Source organism: Cebus imitator, unplaced genomic scaffold (genome assembly GCF_001604975.1).
Source record: "Cebus imitator isolate Cc_AM_T3 unplaced genomic scaffold, Cebus_imitator-1.0 Scaffold1, whole genome shotgun sequence".
Classification (NCBI taxonomy): domain Eukaryota; kingdom Metazoa; phylum Chordata; class Mammalia; order Primates; family Cebidae; genus Cebus; species Cebus imitator.
In genome coordinates, this window is record NW_016107316.1 from 17,689,920 (window position 1) to 17,701,669 (window position 11,750).

Below are 11,750 nucleotides of genomic sequence, written 5' to 3' on the forward strand. Positions count from 1 at the left end.
AGAGATGAGGTTTCACCAAGTTGGCCAGGCTGGTCTTGAACTCCTGAGCTCAAGTGATCCGCCTGCCTTGGCCTCCCAAAGAACTGGGATTACAGGTGTGAGCCATCACGCCTGGCTTCTGGACTACATTCTGTATAGAGCAATTTTGAAAAAAAGCATAAGCCCTAAACTAGAACTAGATTGGCATTTTTTTTCACTATTTCCACTTTTATGAAAGATTTCTTCATAACTCCAAGTTTATCCTTTAGGCCTATGTAGATCCCCATTTTATTCTTTTTTCTAGAGTCAGAGATCTTCCATGCCTTGATCACTTCTGCTTGCTTCACTGGCAGATACGGCTTGATGTTTAGGACTCACTCCAGCAAAACCTTTAATTAACTTTAGAGAATCCAAATGCTAAGTACTGGCTGAGCCTCTCAATCCTCCCAATTCTCACCTTGACATAATATGATGTCTTGTGGAGGTTTTCTTCTCTTTTCCCTTACCCACATAGTCTAAGTTCTGCATTAACAGTGTGACCTCTGGGAAGGCTCTGACCTCTCTGAGCCTCAGACTCCTCATCAGTAGGTTGCATGCAGGGGTCAAATTATGGCCTCTGGAAAGGCCCTAATTTCTCTGAGCCTCAGACCGCTCATCAGTGGGTTACGTGCAGGGGTCGAATTATGCCTGGGCACAGTGGCTCACGCCTGTAATTCCAGCACTTTGGGAGGCCAAAATGCATGGATTGTTTGAGCCCAAGAGTTCAAGACCAGCCTGGGCAACATGGCAAATCCCTGTCTCTACAAAAAATATAAAAATTAGCCAGGTGTAATGGTGCACATCTGTAGACTCAGATGCTGGGGAGGCCAAAGTGGGAGAACTGCTTGAGCCCGAGAGATTGAGGCTGCTGTGAGCTGTGATTGCTCCACTACACTGCAGCCTGGGTGACAGAGCCCCTACCACAAAAAAAAAGAAAAAAAAGGTATGACCCTGGCTGGGCGCAGTGGCTCATGCCTATAATCCCAGCACTTTGGGAGGCTGAGGGTGGATCACCTGAGGTCAGGAATTTGAGACCATCCTGGTCAGGCCTGGTGGCTCATGTCCTAGTTTAGGGCTTATGCTTTTTCAAAATTGCTTTATAAGGAATGTAGTCCAGGGTCCGGGCGCAGTGGCTCATGCCTGTAATTCCAGCACTTTGGGAGGCTGAGGAGGGCGGATCACTTGAGGTCAGGAGTTCAAGACCAGCCTTGCCAACATGGTTAAACGCTGTCTCTACTAAAAATACAAAAATTAGGTGGGCATGATGGTCGTGCCTGTAATCCCAGCTACTTGGAAGTCTGAGGAAGGAGATTCACTTGAACCCAGGAGGCAAAAGTTGCCATGAGCCTAGATTGTGCCACTGCACTCCAGCCTGGGTGAGAGAGTCAGACTTAATGTAAAAAAAAAAAAAAAAAAAAAAGAAAAGAAATCAGGTACAGAGACTGAACATGGGTGGGAACAGTGGTAAAGATGATCCTGCCTCAATATCTTTGGAGGCAGGCATTTTTTTATAAGGTAGAGGCAGACCTTAAACGCTTAAGTTGAAGACTAGAACCATGAACTGGTCAGCTGTGCTTTTTCTAGAAAAATAGAGAGATAATACCTTAATTAATAGTATAAACATATAAATCTGCCTTTTTTTTTTTTTTTTTNAAAAAAAAAAAAAAAAAAAAAATTCTATGATTAATAATTTGTTAATAAATGTAATTACTTCCTAAAGTTTCAGAATATGAGTTCATGGGGAAAAGTTTCTAAGTGATAAAATTGTTGGTTACAGGATAAAAAATAAAGTCAAAAAATTTTCTACTGATATATATTTGTACATATTTATGGAAGTACGTGTGATATTTGATACATGCATACAGTGAGTAATGATCAAATCAGGGTAATGGGGCTATCCATCACCTCAAATATTTATCATTTGTGTTGGGTTTTTCAAATTTTTCAACTGTCCATTATCCCCAAAATTTATGTAGTGGTATTACTCTCCAAATTAGGCTTATTTTTAATTTTTTCTGAGATGGAGTTTTGCTCTTGTTGCCAGGTTGGAGTGCAGTGGTGCGATCTTGGCTCACTGCAACCTCCCAGGTTCAAGTGATTCTCCTGCCACAGTCTCCCATGTAGCTGGGACTACAGGTGCACGCCACCACACCCAGCTAATTTTCATATTTTTAGTAGAGACAGCGTTTTACCATGTTGGCCAGGATGGTCTCCATCTCTTGACTTTGTGATCTGTCCGACTCGGCCTCCCAAACTGCTGGGATTACAGGCATGATCTACCATGCCCAGACCGAATTAGGCTTTCTACATGAAAAAAATCTTGGCTGGGTGCGTTGGCTCATGCCTGTAATCCCAGCACCTTGGGAAGCCAAGGTGGATCGCTTGAGGCCAGGAGGTTGAGGTTGCATTGAGGCCTCTGCACTCCAGCCTGTGCAACAAGCAAGAAGACCCTGTCTCAAAACAAACAAACAAGACCTTTAACACTTCATTTTTTCACAGATGGAGTCCACTCTATTACCCAGGCTGGTGTCAAACTCCCGGGTTCAAGCAGTCCTCCCACTTCAGCCTCCTGAATAGCTGGGACTACAGGTTCAGTCACTGTACACAGCTTAAAAACATTTAAGATTTTTTTTTTTTTTTTTTTTGAGACTGAGTCTCATTTTGGTGCACGGGCTGGAGTGTAATGGTACAGTCTCAGCTCACTGCAACCTCCGCCTCCCAGGTTCAAGCTATTCTCCTGCCTCAGCCTCCAAGTAGCTGGGATTACAGACACACAACACCATGCCCAGCTAATTTTTGTATTTTTAGTAGAGATGGGGTTTCACCATGTTGACCAGGCTGGTCTCGAACTCCTGACCTCATGATCCGCCTGCCTCAGCCTCCCAAAGTGCTGGGATTACAGGCATGAGCCACCGCACCCAGCAAGACTTTTAAGATACTTTATAACGTTGGGGCTTGAGTTAATCTAACTTATTTTGAAAGGAATAATCAAGGTAAAAAGATTTTCCTTCTGACTCTGAATTGATAACACACCTGTGCTGCACTAACACACCTGTGCTGCTCACTTTGTGATTTGCATAGCTAGTCTATTTTAGAATTATTATCATAAGGCATTCCCAACTGAAGTCGGAATGATTCATAGAGGACAAGAAGGTTTAAGTGAGGCCCGGCGCAGTGGCTCACTCCTGTAATCCCAGCACTTTGGGAGGCTGAGGCGGGCGCATCAGCTGAGGTCAGGAGTTTGAGACTAGCCTGGCCAACGTGGTGAAACCCCACGTCTACTAAAAAATCAAAAATTAGGTGTGTTGGCACACGCCTGTAATCCCAGCGACACAGGAGGCTGAGGAAGAATAACTTGAACCTGGGAGGTGCAGGTTGCAGTGAGCTGAGATCTGCCATTGTACTCCAGCCTGGGTGACACAGTGAAACCCTGTCTCAAAAAAAAAAAAAGGTTTAAGTGACATGACTAGGAGCAATTAGAGAAAATGACTGAATAGAAATTTATTAGTGAAGACAAGTATCTTTGGCAAGGTTGCTTTGGGGGTGGTTGGGAAGAAAGGAAACATGTAAGACTGAAATGTAAGACAGAAATGTAAGACGGAATTGCCTGAAAGTCTAACTTTAATTACACATCAAATACACATTTTGGTGACTTGGTGATTGTGGGGAGGTGTGTGTAAAAATGTAGGTTTTACTTTTCTATCCCTGTTTCTTACTTTCCACATCTCAGCGTTTTCCACTTTATCAGGCTGAGCCAGCTCACCAGGTTCAACTCCTGTGCCAGCACACCTAGACGTGCTTAAGGGATGGATGACCCTGAGGATGGAAGGTCAGCAGCATATATATTGTAACTACAGAAGGGAAGAAGAGAAAAAGAGCGGTGTAAATAGGCCTCATGGGGAGAGAGGTCAGAAGTGGGTAAAACAAATGAAGAGAGAATGTGAGGATGGAGGCTGTGTCCGATTGGGGTAGGCCTGGCCACCTTTCAATTTTTTTTTTTTTTAATGAGACGAAGTCTCGCTCTGTCGCCAGGCTGGAGTGCAGTGGCAAGATCCTGGCTCACTGCAACCTCTGCCTCCCAGGTTCATGCGATTCTCCTGCCTCAGCCTCCAGAGCAACTGGGACTACAGGCGCGTGCCACCACGCTCGGCTAATTTTTTGTTTTTTTCAGTAGATATGGGGTTTCACCGTGTTAGCCAGGATGGTCTCGATCTCCTGAACTCGTGATCCACCCGCCTCGGCCTCCCAAAGTGCTGGGATTACAGGCAAGAGCCACCTCGCGCAGCCCACCTTTCAATTTTCAACCCAGTAGTACGACTCTGGTGGCAGGTAGAGGCTACACCTCCTCTGCGGAGAGTTCTCGGGTTCTCCAGGATTCCTAAAGGCCGGCAGAGGCGTAGAGCAGGTTCTCCAAGCATCGCACATAACCTTCCACTTCGTGGGGTTGTTGTTCCTGCGCCCAGGTGTTCCTCAGCCTTCCTCTCCTCGCCCAGGAAGAGGCTGTGAGGATTACATCATCCCAACCCGAGCAGCATGGCCAGGTTTTCCATCTCAAACTCTTGCTCTAGAAGTGAACCGGGATGGAGCGCTCAAGTTTCCCCGTCAGGGTTGGCCCTGGCGTGGGGAGGGGAGCGGGTGGCACGACGTGAGGAGGCTCGTTCTAGCAATGAAGCTATTAAATGACCCAGGGCACGACTTTTTCTCGCGTTTACGAGCTCCACCTACGCGGGAACACATGGCCACCCAAGCCCGTCGCTGCGCCCAGACCTCCGGCTCAACACACCCGACTAACGCCGTGCAGAGAAACCGCAGCGCGGGCCAGTGGGCAACCCCGAGAACGGAAGGCGGTGCGCGGTGCGGAAAGCGTGTCCCCGGGGGCGCTGCGCCTGCGTAGTGGCTAGGCAGCGACTCCCGAGGGGCGTGCTCGTAACACCGCGCACCCTATCAGGCGGCCACAGGGAGCGCGCCCGGGGCCTTACCCTCTCTCGCCCCTCCCTTCTCCCCTCTGGGTTCAGCTTCAAACTGAGGCTTGGAGGCCGGAGGGAGCGCTCCACTCTCCACCCAGGCGCGCCCCGCGCCCTCTTGTGCGCGTGCGCAGAGGCGGACCGCAAGGCGAGGGCGCGAGGGAAGGGCGGGCGTACGTCCTTGCGTGCGTCTCAGGCAGCGCGCACGCTGGCGTGAGAGGGCACGGGGGAAAGGTGGCTCTGGCCGGGGTGGCTCGGCTTCCTGGGGCTATGTAGCTGAGCTCGTCGTCTTGGGGGTCCTTCTTCGCAGTCCTCGCGGCGTGCTAGCGCAGAGTTTCTGCTCGGGGGAGACACTGTACACACGCCCGCCGCGCCTCCTCGACGGCAGAGCAGGCTTGCTCGTCCGTGGGAGCGTCCCGGCCGAGAAGCCCTGAGGGGGGAGGGGAGGCCATTTTGTCCCGACCGACTCCCCGGAACCGGGCGGAGCGGCTGGGAGAGGCTGCGGAGCTGCGGTCGCCGCCCTCGGAGGCACTGGACGCCGCCACTGTCGGGGCTTCCTCGAAGCTGTTCGTAGGTCGCCCGCACCCTCTCGAGCCTTCTTTTTTCCCACGCTTGTCCGTCCTCCGGCCTGAGAACGCCCGAGTGAGGAGTTGGCCGTAGTGAGAGGGACCGATCCCTTGGGGCCGCCGGCGGCGAGAGCCCGAGCCGCTCCTCCCAATGGCGAAGAAGACGTACGACCTGCTTTTCAAGCTGCTCCTGATCGGGGACTCGGGAGTGGGGAAGACCTGCGTCCTTTTTCGTTTTTCGGATGATGCCTTCAATACCACCTTTATTTCCACCATAGGTAAGACCTGTGGGAGGACGGTGTACGGTCTCGGTAGCTGCAAACCGTTTATTTTACTCCAGACATCTTGCTTCCCGTAATATACGCCTTTGTTTCAGTGATTCCGATTCCAAACGACAGACCCAAGTTACGATTTGAATCGGCATCGAGCTTACTGGGGCGGGGTCTTCCATGCTTTCCATCCGGTCTTTTGCTTTCGAGTCTCCCACTATGCTCAGTGCCTTCGGTTACAAAATATGCATCATTTAATCACGTTCCAGAACCTTATCTCTTCAGGCGACTGGACTGTCTTTTTCCACATTTGCTTGGAATTATTAGATGTGTGGTATATTTAAAGTATTTATTTCAGTGGTTGCGATTGAAACAGTACTAGCTATTCGGGAAAGGCCTGAATTTATAATTTATACTCTGGGGCAAAGAGAAGATTCCATATGGTCATAACTTAGAGTAAACTTGAGGGTTTGTGTGAAGAATAATTAAGGCACATTAGAAGGGAAAAGTGAGTTGCCCTCATTGACTAATCCATTGATGTGTCAAACAATCGGAGGCTCTTCGCGCTTGGGGTGGGACTCTGGCATATTTGCCTCAGTGCTTTTCGAGACATCAACAGAAACAGTAATCTGGGGGAGATGATTAATTTCTGTCCTCAAACCCAACAGAATGAAGTCAAGCTCTCTCTTCTGTTTCGACTGTAGTATTTACAAGAAATTATTTTGCCAGTCATAGCCCTAAGGACTTCTAATGTACTTTCACCGTTTCAGAATTACTTAGTGTGGAAGTAAGAGCTAAAGAGTGACCTTTTAAATAGAATTTCCCGTCTAGGAAAGGAAAAGGGAAGGCTCTAGGAAAGTCCCTTTTGAATCTGGTTAGAAAATTTAGTGGCGCTGATGCTAATTGTGCTAAATTAATTGTGAAACTCATCCGCTCCCCAATAAATTTCTTGAAGACACATGGCTGCCTCTGTCACTTGGAGCCCAGCACTCAGCATTGTGGCGGTGTAGTTTAACCCATTTTTAAATGTCGTTTTCTGTTGAGACGATTTTAAAAAGCAACTGCAGTTGTCTTTGAACTCTGGGAATTGTTAAAATTAAGCTGATTTGAAACAATTTGTAGCGTTACTGAAATAATTTGGTTTGGATTTTTTTGTGTGTGACCAATAGCTGCTTCATTCTCACGAAAGAAATTATACTGAAATTAAATTGGACAAGTGATTTTTTAAAAATAGATTTTTATTTCACTCACTCTTTTTGGGTGGAAATTACAGTTCTGATTTCCAGAGTATCTTACTGTTGTCTTGGTCTTTCACAAATTTCATGAAACTTAGAACTTGTTCTCTAACTTCTGGGTTAGAGAACACTAGCACTTAGCGCTAGCACTTCCCTAGCACTAAGTTTGCTTTTAACACTCCACTTTTAGCTGTAGCTGGGTGGGGTTAGGTGATCAGATGGGTCAGCAAATATTTACTGAGCACCTAATGCTGGGCACTGTTCTTAGGCACTGGGAATAAATGGTGAACACAACAGACCCCTTGAGGAGCATTCCAGTGAGGTCAATCATAACAGTGTGGAAGGTGCTACAGTAGTAACCATAGGGAGGAGGATTGGCTAGCCTAAATCGTGAGGAGTCTGAGTAGGCTTACATAGAGATGATATCTAAAATGATGAAATCTGAAGGACTAATATGAATTGGGTCAGAGGGGTGGGATAAGGCCTTTCTGGAAAAGGGAGCATAGAACAAACGTATAGTAAGGTTGAGGATTTAATTCATGTGGTCAACTTTATTTTGAGACAGAGTTTCACTCTGTCACCCAGGCTGGAGTGCAGTGCCGTGATCTCAGCTCACTGCAGCCTCCGCCTCGGGTTCAAGCAATTCTCCTGCTTCAGCCTCCTGAGTAGCTGAGATTAAAGGTGCCCACCACCGTGCCTGTCTAATTTATGTATTTTTAGTAGAGACTGGGTTTCCCCATGTTGGTTAGGCTGGTCTTGAACTGCTGATCTCAAGCAGTCCACCGCCTCAGCCTACTAAAGTGCTGGGATTACAAGCGTGAGCCACCATGCCCAGCCATGTGGTCAACTTTAACCTGTCATTAGGAACAGTGGTGGATGGAGAGAATTGGAAGCAAAACATTAACTTTGTCTATTCCAGTCTTTTTGTAAAGGGTACATGCCCCCATCTAAAACTCAGTCCTCTAAGATAATGGTATAATCTTTTTGTCCTCCTTTTACTTGGGAAGATATGTGATGATTTTGGATCAAGTCTGCTGGGTTGAAATCCTGGTTCCACAGTACTACCTGTGCAACTTTGGCAAATTACTTAACCTCTCTTGGTTTCAGGTTCTTTAGAAGTGTTAATAATGGTATCTACCACATAGGATAATTGTGAAGATTTTATGAGTTAGCAGGAGTAAAGCACTTCACACAGTGCCAGGCACTTTGTAGGAGCACAGTCCACATTAGCTATATATAGAATATGTGACTCTTCCACTGTGGAAGTGTGGCAGAACATGTTATTCTGTGGATTGAACGCCCTTCGCATAGTGGTATCCAAGTATTTGTTGGTGCTCCACTAACGATTACTTTTTTTTTTGAGATGGAATTTCATTCTTTTTGCCCAGGCTGGAGTGCAATGGTCTGATCTTGGCTCACTGCAACCTCTGCCTCCCAGGCTTAAGCAATTCTTCTGCCTCAGCCTCCGGAGTAGCTGGGATTACAGGTGCCTACCAGCACACTCAGCTAATTTTTTTGTATTTTTGGTAGAAACAGAGTTTCACCATGTTTGCCTGGCTGATCTTGAACTGCTGACCTCAGGTGATCCGCTTACCTCGGCTTCCCAAACTATTGAGATCACAGGTGTGAGCCACTGTGCCCACCCTCCCTTTTTTTTTTTTTTTTTTTTTTTTTTTTTTTTTTGAGATGGAGTTTCGCTCCTGTTGCTCAGCTTGGAGTGCAGTGGTGCAATCTTGGATCACTGAAGCTCTGCCTCCCAGGTTCAAGCGATTCTCTTGCCTCAGTCTCCCAAGTAGCAGGGATTACAGGTGCGCACCACCATGCCCAGCCAATTTAGTGTTTTTAGTAGAGACAGAGTTTCATCCTGTTGGTCAGGCTGCTCTCCAACTCCTGACCTCAGGTGATCCACCCACCTCAGCCTCCCAAAGGTGCTGGGATTACAGGTATGAGCCACTGTACCCAGCCCCACTAAACAATTTTACTTTAGATTCTGCATTTTGACACTTTCCTATAAAAATGTTTTCATATTTAAGATGTTGAATAGTGTTAAATTGAGAAAATGAATATGATTCTAAGTACAGCTTGAACACATTCATGTATTAGCTCTATGTGCACAGGTTTAGAAGTCTATCATTGAGTTTAACCAGTGCCATCCAAGTGAAATAATGTGAGCCACAAATATTACTTTTAATAGCCATCTTTTTTTTTTTTTTTTTTTTTTTATTGGAGTTTCGCTCTTGTTACCCAGCTGGAGTTCAGTGGCACAATCTTGGCTTACAGCCTCCCGGTTTCAAGCGATACTCCTGCCTCCGCCTCCCAGGTAGCTGGGATTACAGGCGTCTGCAACCATGCCCAGCTAATTTTTGTTTTTTTTTTTAGTAGAGACAGGGTTTTACCATGTTGGTCAGGCTGGTCTTGAATGCCTTACTCAGGTGATCTGCCCACCTTGACCTCCGAAATTGCTGGGATTACAGGTGTGAGCCACCAAGCCCTGCCAAATAGCCACATTTTAAAAAGCAAATTTTAATATTATATTTTAACTCATATCTAAAATGTTATTTTATTGTATCATCAAGCCTTAAAAATTGTTGAGGGCAGCCTCAGTGGCTCACACCTCTAATCTCAGCACTTTGTCAGGCCAAAGTGGGAGGATTGCTTGGACTTAAGAGTTTGAGACCAGCCTGGGCAACATAGTGAGACCATGTCTGTATGAAAAAAAAAAATTGTTGAGATGTTTTGCATTCTTTTTCTCTGGTTTGTATGCTTACAACTCATCTCAATTTAGATTTGGTATATTTCTACATGGATATATATTTTGTAATGAAAAAATAAATTTTAAAAAGGTACATTTCAAGTGATTAATAGCCACATGTGGTTAGTGGCTACCATACTGGGTGGTACTTGTCTAAACAATCTAAAGTAGCCAGTTGGCCAATATGCAGATGACTAGAAATGCTTTGAATGCAGACTACTTTCAGGAATGTGTTAAATTTTATCAAATGACTTGGGTTTGTTGTTTAAAAGATTAAATCTCACTCTTTCACCCAGGTTGGAGTGCAGTGGTGCAATTGTAGCTCACTGTAGCCTCAAACTCCTGGGCTCAAGCAACCCGTCTTCCTCAGCCTCTCAAGTAGCTGGGACTGTAGGCAAGCACCATTGCATCTGGCTGGGTTGTTTCTAAAATCTAGAGCATTCTTTAAGTATAAGTGATAATTAAATTTGTGAGTGGTCGCTTGATTGTTAAAACATCCTGAGGGCTGGGCATGGTGGCTCAAACCTGTAATCCAAGCACTTTGGGAGGCTGAGGTGGGAGGATCATTTGAGGTCAGGAGTTTGAGACCGTCTGGGCAACGTAATGAGACCCGCATCTCTACGTAAACAAAAAATTAGCGGGACATGGTACCATGTTTTCTGTAGTTCTAGCTACAGGGGAGGCTGAGGTTGGAGGATCACTTGAGCCCTGGAGTTCAAGGGTGTAGTGAGCTCTGATCACGCCACTGCACTCCAGTGTGGGTGACAGAGCGAGACTGTGTGAAAAAAACAAAACAAAAAACATCCCAAGTTTGTATAGTAATATCTTGCAGGTGTTCAGAAGGACCAGACAGCCAAAATAAGGCAGTCCCTTATTATTTCAGGTACAGTCATTTTAGCTTCTTATTGGCTATTGGTTTTTTGAAGAAATAATTTTTATAGATTTATAGGATGGTGTTCACAAAGACTACTGTATTTGAATTTTTTTGTATATTTTTAGCTCTCATACATCATGTTAGGAATTATGTATTATATTTATGATCAGATTTGTTGCAGACTGCTGCAAAAACAAGTTACTGGTATGTTACACTCAACCAGTCTCAAAACAAATCTGAGGGCACCAGAATATAAGTTGCACAAGGGCAGAAATCTTTTGTCTTTTGTTTCTTTTCTCATGTATGCTAAACACCTGGAAGAGTACCTACACTTAATGGGTGCACTGTAAATAATGAATGAAGGCAGACAGATGGTACAATCAGGATCCTCTTAATGCAAATTGGGACTAGTTTATTTAAATTTTTTCCTTTTTTACCTACTTTCTGATCATTATATGAAGTAGGTTGGGATCGGGCTTAAGAATATTAGCTGTGGTCAGGCCCCGTGGCACATGCCTATAATCCCAGCACTTTGGGAGGCTGAGGCAGGCAGATTCCCAGAGGTCAGGAAGTCGAGACCAGCTGGCCAATAAGGCAAAACTCTGTCTCTACTAAAAATACAAAAATTATCTGGGCATGGTGGTGCTCACCTGTAGTCCTAGCTGCTCGGGAGGTTGAGGCAGGAGAATTGCTTGAACCCGGGAAGTGGAGGTTGCAGTGAGCTGACATTTGTGCCACTGCATTCCAGCCTGGGCGATAAGAGTGAGATTCTGACTCAGAAAAACAAAACAAAAAAAAGAGTATTAGCTGTTTGGCTAATAGGGCAAGACTGCTCTTAGAAATTGAAAGGTTGAGGCCGGGCGCGGTGGCTCAAGCCTGTAATCCCAGCACTTTGGGAGGCCGAGGCGGGTGGATCACGAGGTCAAGAGATCGAGACCATCCTGGTCAACATGGCGAAACCCCGTCTCTACTAAAAATACAAAACATTAGCTGGGCATGGTGGCGTGTGCCTGTAATCCCAGCTACTCAGGAGGCTGAGGCAGGAGAATTGCCTGAACCCAGGAGGCGGAGG

At 46.0% G+C, this 11,750-nt stretch overlaps 2 protein-coding genes across 2 annotated transcripts in view; one reads left to right on the top strand and one right to left on the bottom strand.

Annotated features, from left to right (window-relative positions):
* Nucleotides 1–11,750, bottom strand: part of LOC108301632 — a 480,010-nt gene that overhangs the window by 169,678 nt on the left and 298,582 nt on the right. The window lies entirely within an intron of this gene.
* The window catches only part of RAB10 (RAB10, member RAS oncogene family), a 95,131-nt gene continuing 88,552 nt past the window's right edge, over nucleotides 5,172–11,750 (top strand). The window contains exon 1 of the mRNA XM_017524511.2: nucleotides 5,172–5,826. Coding sequence (XP_017380000.1) covers nucleotides 5,700–5,826 — 127 coding nt within the window. The 5' untranslated portion in view covers nucleotides 5,172–5,699. The remainder of the gene's footprint in view (nucleotides 5,827–11,750) is intronic.